This window comes from Triticum aestivum, chromosome 7B (genome assembly GCF_018294505.1).
Source record: "Triticum aestivum cultivar Chinese Spring chromosome 7B, IWGSC CS RefSeq v2.1, whole genome shotgun sequence".
Lineage (NCBI taxonomy): Eukaryota > Viridiplantae > Streptophyta > Magnoliopsida > Poales > Poaceae > Triticum > Triticum aestivum.
The window spans coordinates 493,957,334-493,965,491 of record NC_057813.1 but is presented as its reverse complement, the minus strand read 5'-3'; the positions used below and the strand labels follow the sequence as shown (position 1 = coordinate 493,965,491).

At 42.8% G+C, this 8,158-nt stretch overlaps 1 protein-coding gene across 1 annotated transcript; it reads right to left on the bottom strand.

Annotated features, from left to right (window-relative positions):
* Nucleotides 1–2,243: 2,243 nt before the first annotated feature.
* On the bottom strand, nucleotides 2,244–4,804 carry LOC123162763 (rho GTPase-activating protein gacO-like). Its single transcript, XM_044580524.1, has 2 exons — nucleotides 4,302–4,804; nucleotides 2,244–4,196 (listed from the first exon to the last, which is right to left on the bottom strand). The coding sequence occupies exons 1-2, from the start codon at nucleotides 4,582–4,584 to the stop codon at nucleotides 4,003–4,005; spliced, it is 477 nt and encodes a 158-aa protein (XP_044436459.1). The 5' UTR covers nucleotides 4,585–4,804; the 3' UTR covers nucleotides 2,244–4,002.
* Nucleotides 4,805–8,158: the final 3,354 nt, after the last annotated feature.

Sequence of the window (8,158 nt, the reverse complement as noted above, 5' to 3'; positions counted from 1 at the left end):
AGGACAAGCGAGGTCTAAGCTTAGGGGAATTGATACGTCCATTTTGCATCATGTTTTCCTACTGTTATTTATGATGTTTTTATGCATAATAATGCTTTTTGGAGTAATTCTAATGTCTTTTCTCTCATAATATGCTAGGTACACACAAAGAGGGAAATTCTGGCAGCTGGAAATCTGGACCTGAAAAAGCTACGTCAGACCACCTATTCCGCACAACTCCAAATGAGCTAAAACTTTACATAGATTTTTATTGAATATTTGAGAAATATTGGAGCCAATAAGTACCAGAGGGGCCCACCAGGTGGGCACAACTCACCTGGGCGCGCCAGGGAGCCCAAGCACGCCCTGGTGGGTTGTGCTCATCCAGGCCCACCTCCGGTGCCCATCTTCTGGTATATAAGTCATTTTTACCTATAAAAAATCAAGAGAGGATTTTCGGGATGGAGCGCCACCATCTCGAGGTGGAACTTGGGTAGGAGCACTTTTGCCCTCTGGCGAACCGATTCCGCCAGGGGAACTCCCCCCCCCCCCACCCCCGAAGGGGGAAATCATGGTCATCATCATCACCAACAACTCTCCCATCTTGGGGAGGGCAATCTCCATCAACATCTTCAACAGCACCATCTCCTCTCAAACCCTAGTTCATCTCTTGAGTTCAATCTTTGTATCGGAACTATAGATTAGCGCTTGTGGGTGACTAGTAGTGTTGGTTACATCTTGTAGTTGATTACTATATGGTTTATTTGGTGGAAGATTATATGTTTAGATCCATTATGCTATTTAATACCCCTATGATCTTGAGCATGTTTATCACTTATGAGTAGTTACTTTTGTTCTTGAGGTCACGGGAGAAATCATGTTGCAAGTAATCATGTGAACTTGATATGTGTTCGATATTTTGATAGTATGTATGTTGTGATTCCCTTAGTGGTGTCATGTGAACGTCGACTACATGACACGTCATCATATTTGGGCCTAAGGGAATGCATTGTGGAGTAGTTATTAGATGATGAGTTGCGAGAGTGACAGAAGCTTAAACCCTAATTTATGTGCTATTCCGTAAGGGACCGATTGGATCCAAAAGTTCAATGCTATGGTTAGAATTTATTCTTAATACTTTTCTCGTAGTTGCGGATGCTTGCGAGGGGGTTAATCATAAGTAGGAGGTTTTTTCAAGTAAGAACAACACATAAGAACGATCCACCCACATATCAAATTATCAAAGTAGCGAACACAAATCGAACCAACATGATGAAAGTGACTAGATGAAATTCCCGTGTACCCTCAAGAACGCTTTGCTTACTATAAGAGACTATTTTGGCCTGTCCTTTGCCTCAACAGGATTGGGCTACCTTGCTGCACTTTTGCTACTATTATCGTTACTTGCTCGTTACAAATTATCTTGCTATCAAACTACTCTGTTACTTATGACTTCAGCACTTGTAGACATTATCTTACTGAAAACCACTTGTCATTTTCTTCTGCTCCTCATTGGGTTCGACACTCTTATTTATCGAAAAGAGTTACAATTGATCCCCTATGCTTGTGGGTCATCAAGTAGAACCATTCATTCAAGACACAACAAACATCAATGTTTTGCACACCTGGTTCGTGGTTGCCTCACTACTCCATTCAACATAGATCTAATGTTGATGTTGTCTTCTCCAACTCTAACAACTTTCTTACTTCCTACCTTGTCAAAGATAGAAGGTTATGCATTAGGCATCTTGCCTTGATATTGATGACAAATAGGGACACAAAACTATATTTTGTGCGGCAAATTTAGAATATATTTTAGTGGTGGGAGCAGCCCCATCAGCACAACCTTTATATATTACGCTTTGGAATATGCAGCATAGCCATTCATGATCCAAATTCAGAAAGTGCTAATTAAAATAATGAATTATACTTTATAGATTATGGAATGCAAATGTGGCTATTGTGGAAGGTTGTCATATTGGTAATCTATTTCTACTAAGTCATCATGAATATGGCAAATGCCAAACATGATCTTTAAGCTACAAGAAAAATCTACATGTACAATTTCGATCCAACGGCTCAACGTGTTGTTTTGGAAATAAAAAAAGTCATGATAAACAACCAGTACTCTCGTAACCAAGCATCTCATAGGAAGATTCGTACAAAGATTATCAAGTCAAAAGTGGTTCATCCAATACTGCCATTCAACAAACATGCCTTGCACTGAGACAAGTGAGATAAAACTCTCTGATTCTATTGTTATATTAATATTTCTTGATACAAAAGAAAGTCACGCCATCATTTAACATTCACCTCAAATTAACACATGTAACATCTTACACTCGAATTATATAATTTCTCAGTAAATGAAAAGTAAAATAGAGACCATCCAGGGAATAATTTGGTGTGAAGTTTTGCATATAGCTGATTGCTCTTCTTCTCTTTATAACACTCATATTTCTTTTCCAAATGGTCGAAAGACCACACACCTATCCTCAACAGCAAGCTGAGGCCAGGGCGAAATCCCTACATCCCTCAAATTGACGTAGATACACTATTATTTACTAAAATTTTACCAAATGTGAATAAATGACGTGGACCTTTTTCAGGCCACGTAAATCAATTTCTGAGTGAGCCTACTATATACATATATTGGTCAGTGGTCACAACAACAACAAAATGCTTTCATGGTGTTACAATCTCAAAGACAGATTAAAACATCTGCGCAAAAGATAGATGGACAGAAAATTAATGATACAAATAAATGGAGGATTATATAAAAATAAAAGGATTGTAACCTTCAATCTGTAGCTAATATGGTACGTGTCTAGCTAGCAGGAGCAAATATTTTAGCTGATATAGAACAATGTTGTAAAACAAATGATGCCTTAAAAAAAGCAAGTCTTAGGGTGGTACCTTCATGCATCTTGCTAGTAAGTTTAGGATCAAATTGTAGCTCTTCGCAGAAATTTTGGAGGAAAGGTTCTTTGCTAGGAGCTGCAGTCAAATCAATTTTAAAGGATTTTTGCAAGCCTCTTGCTTCCTATTTGACATATAAGATGGTTGCTTCTGCTTCGCACTTTCCCAATCCAAATATATTGCTCGCACCATTCAAATGAATAAGCTGCATTTTTAATCACAAAGATTTATGTTAAGATACTAACGTATACAAAAACTCAATGGACATACGATACGTGAGAAAATATAAATTTTGGAAGACTATTTATAATGTATTTATAGTCTGATGGTCAAACCCAACTAATGAACTCTTTAAAAAATAGGACAACTCATATTTCATGTAACATCAAAGAATATATGACAATTCATGGTGATAGATGATGTCTCTACTACGATCCACATGGGCATGGTCGTAAACATTTGATTGATCAATATTTATATGTCTAAGTTCATTGTTCCGCTGAATGCACAAACAATCATGTTTGAGTTTATTGTCCCATGCAACTCATGGTCGTCCCACTTCTTAGATACTTGTGGCAGCATCCCACATCCGAAAAAATCTATTCCGGCAACACTCCATATTCTTCTCCTAGTCTGATGTTCATATGATATACGCTCACCTATCACATAGAAAATGAGGGTTTAGACATCTTCTTAACTGAATAATAAGCACCCCCTTTTATTTTAACATAACAACTTCTTGGACATACTATACAAACGTATAAGGATGCTTACAAAAAGTGGTAATAATCAACTCTAGTTCGGAGCATGTACATTGAATATATAAGTGTTGCCAATCTCCTGTAATTCGGATCTAGATATGGTAGTAATCTCACATACAGTTGTACACATCATGTACATTGCACACACATATTTTAGTATACATTGTGAATATCTCACATCGTGGCCTTCTACCCTGCTACTTGTTGCACAAAATTCATTCATCACACACATTAGCATGTTGCAGTACTACTTGGTGAAGGTGTTGAGAAACGCACAATCAAGAAGAAGAACACAAAATCATGAAAGAGAGGTTCGAGGACTCAAGGTAGTAAGTTACTAGGTCTACTTATATGCTGGAGGGGAAGAAAATCTGGACTGGCAAAGAAGAGAAGCTCTAGCCTGGCAAGGAAGAGAAGGATCCACTGGTGCAAGGCGGCGGCAGAAGCGGCAGGAGCCAAAAGTTCGAGGCGGCGGCGGCAGCACAACAGGAGTAGATGTCCTCGACATAAACATATTGACCTTATGCTGATGTCGTTCTGGAGTAGAAGAATTCCATGGTCAGAAATAGATCAGAGAAGAGACGGTTGAGCACAGAAATAGATTAGAGAAGAGACGATCATATTGAGTCACGATGTACATACCCGTGTTCTCCTTGATGTAGGGAACATCTGGCACAGCCTTGTGCTGCTCCTCGCTGCCCGCAACGCGACCATGCCCTGCCCTAGGATTCCGCGACGACGGCGAAGATGGCGTCCCACAAGGTCCAACCCTAATGTGGGGTTCTGCAATGGCGGCGGAGGTCTCGGAGGCCGCGTCGGCGCTGGGGGTGGAGGAGCAAGACGGCCGAGGATTCTGAGGCGGCGGCGGAGGAAGATTCTGCAGCAGGGGCGGAGGAGGAGGATTCTGCAGCGGCGGCGGCGGCATTCACACCATAGGAAATAGATCAAGAGAGGAGTCGAGGGGGCCTCGTTCCTCTGATTTCGTTTCATGGGACGGGGCTCAGTTCCTGGTTTTTTTCTATGTGCGAGAGGAAGCGGTGTGGTGTGAAGGGAGACGAAAAAAACCCAGCGAAATAAAACGAATGAAAGTGGTGGGACGAAAATAAACTGGATTCTATTCACCAACTCACACATTAGGAGTAGAGATTAGGTAGACCTTTTGTATTTTATAAAACAAAATTAAACTGGTAAATAAAAGAAAACAGAAAAGAGAAAATAAATAAAACTAAAAACTGAGGAAAAAAAAGGAACCCCCTGGCTAATTGGGCCATGGCCCAGCCGGCCGACCCACTAAGCCACATGCCAGGCCGGCCCAACTAACCCCTTGGCCTACTTAGCCACCCCGAGCAAACCCTAGCCGGAACCGCGTTCCCACCTTCCTCCCTCCCCGATATAGATCTGGATCGGGCCTCGTCCATCACCCTGCCGTCTTGGGATTCTTAACGTAAGACGGTTTATAATACGGCTTACAATCTGACTTACAATCTGGCTTACCATCTGGCTTAACTGTCTGGCTTAACTGTTTAGCTTACAATGCTTAACTGTGTCTGCCGGCTTACAATGCTTAACTATGTCTGTCGGCTTATGATACATCTCCAACGTATCTATAATTTTTTATTGTTCCATACTATTATATTACCTGTTTTGGATGTTTATGGGCTTTATTCTACACATTTATATCATTTTTGGGACTAACCTACTAACCGGAGGCCCAGCCCATATTGTTGTTTTTTGCCTATTTCAGTATTTCGAAGAAAAGGAATATCAAACGGAGTCCAAACGGAATGAAACCTTCGGGAGCGTTATTTTTGGAACAAATCTGATCCGGAGAGCCTGGAGTGCAAGTCAAGAAAGCTCTGAGGGCCCCACGAGATAGAAGGGTGCGCCCCCCTGTAGGGCGCGCCCCCTGTCTCGTGGGCCCCTTGGGCGTCCACCAACGTACTTCTTCCTCCTATATATATCCACGGACCCCGAAAACATCCAGGGGCACCACGAAACACAATTTCCACCACCGTAACCTTCTGTATCCGCGAGATCCCATCTTGGAGCCTTCGCCGGCACTCTGCCGGATGGGGAATCGGCCACGGAGGGCCTCTACGTCAACATCCTTGCCCCTCCTATGACTTGTGAGTAGTTTACCACAGACCTACGGGTCCATAGTTATTAGCTAGATGGCTTCTTCTCTCTTTTTGGATCTCAATACAATGTTCTCCCCCTCTCTTGTGGAGATCTATTCGATGTAATCTCTTTTTGCGGTGTGTTTGTGGAGATCCGATGAATCGTGGGTTTATGATCAGATTTATCTATGGATATTAATTGAATCTTCTCTGAATTCTTTTATGTATGATTGAGTTATCTTTGCAAGTCTCTTCGAATTATCAGTTTGGTTTGGCCTACTAGATTGATATTTCTTGCCATGGGAGAAGTGTTTAGCTTTGGGTTCAATCCTGCAGTGTTCTTACCCAGTGACAGAAAGGGTTGCAAGACACGTATTGTATTGTTTCCATCGAGGATAACAAGATGGGGTTTATATCATATTGCATGTGTTTATCCCTCTACATCATGTCATCTTGCTTAATGCGTTACTCTGTTCTTATGAACTTAATACTCTAGATGCAGGCAGGAGTCGGTCGATGTGTGGAGTAATAGTAGTAGATGCAGGCAGGAGTCAGTCTACTTGTTATGGACGTGATGCCTATATACATGATCATGCCTAGATAACGTCATAATTATTCGCTTTTCTATCAATTGCTCGACAGTAATTTGTTCACCCACAGTAATACTTGTGCTCTCCAGAGAAACCTCTAGTGAAACCTATGGCCCCCGGGTCTATCTCTTATCGTATTTGCTTTCAATCTACTTTTATTTGCATCTTTACTTTCTTGCATCTATATTATAAAATACCAAAAATATATTTATCTTATCATACTATCTCTATCAGATCTCACTTTTGCAAGTGGCCGTGAAGGGATTGACAACCCCTTTATTGCGTTGGTTGCGAGTTCTCAGTTTGTTTGTGTAGGTGCGTGGGACTTTTGAGGAGCCTCCTACTGGATTGATATCTTGGTTCTCAAAAACTGAGGGAAATACTTACGCTACACTTGCTGCATCACCCTCTCCTCTTCGGGGAAAACCAACACTAGCTCAAGACATAGCAGCTTACAATGCTTAACTGTGTCCGTCGGCTTACAATGCTTAACTGTGTCCGCCAGCTTTCTGTCAGTGTCAAAACCGGCGGATCTCGGGTAGGGGGTGGGAACTGTGCGTCTAAGGTCGATGGTAACAGGAGACGGGGACACGATGTTTACCCAGGTTTGGGCCCTCTCTATCGAGGTAATACCCTACTTCCTGCTTGATTGATCTTGATGAATATGAGTATTACAAGAGTTGATCTACCACGAGATCGTAATGGCTAAAACCCTAGAAGTCTAGCCTGTATAATTATGATTGTAATCGTACCCTACAGACTAAACCCTCTGGTTTATATAGACACCGGAGGGGACTAGGGTTATATGAAGTCGGTTATAGAGAAAGGAATCTTCATATCTGAACGCCAAGCTTTCCTTCCACGCCAAGTAGAGTCCCATACGGACACGGGACAAAGTCTTCTGTCTTATATCTTCATAGCCCATTAGTCCGGCCCATGTCAGTAGTCCGACCATCCGAGGACCCCTTAATCCAGGACTCCCTCGGTAGCCCCTGAACCAGGCTTCAATGACGAGGTGTCCGGCGCGCAGATTATATTCGGCATTGCAAGGCAGGTTCCTCCTCCGAATACTCCAAAATAGTCTTCGAACACAAAAATCGTGTCCGGCTCTGCAAAACAAATCCTATACACAACCATAGAGAGTATAATATTTCACGAGTCCAATCCGTTGACAACTTTTCGTAGTGTGACATCACGCCGCCGCCCCATCATTATTCAAACCGTGTTTAGCCTGCCCCTCCATATTTCAAGATGCGGTTTCATTAGCACGTCCTGTCAAAGCAGAGATCGTCTCCCCTTATTGTGGGACTATCATCAATACGGGCATGGGTAATCTAACCATGCCATCTGCGCGACCCTTGGGGAATAGGCGAGTTTTAAGGCTAGTGGGGAGGCACTTGATATTTGCTGCCTTTATAAGGGGATAAGGGTTCACCCTTTTTCACCCACACCTTCTCTCATTCTCTGCCTCCCATTCTCAAGCTCCAGCGCCCAAGTTCTCACCTTTTCCGCCCCAACAAAGCACTCCAACCATGTCCGGATCCGAAGTGTGGGGCAAGTGGATGGCCTCCTCCGTCAAGAAGAAGGACATTACGAAGCTCCGGGAGGCCGGCTACATAGCAAAGGAAATCGCCCATCAGCTTCTGGCCGAGGGACAAATCGTGCCCACCCTGGAGCCCCATGAGAGGGTGGTGTTCATCTCCCACTTTGTCCACGGGCTGGGATTCCCTCTCCACCCGTTCGTCCGCGGACTCATGTTCTACTATGGGCTGGACTTCCATGACCTTCCCCC

Coding starts and splice junctions, on each gene's coding strand:
- LOC123162763 (XM_044580524.1), bottom strand. CDS start 4,584: ATGCCGCCGCCGCCGCTGCAGAATCCTCCTCCTCCGCCCCTGCTGCAG. Junction 4,197..4,301: donor CTACATCAAGGAGAACACGG/GTATGTACATCG, acceptor CTTCTACTCCAG/AACGACATCAGCATAAGGTC.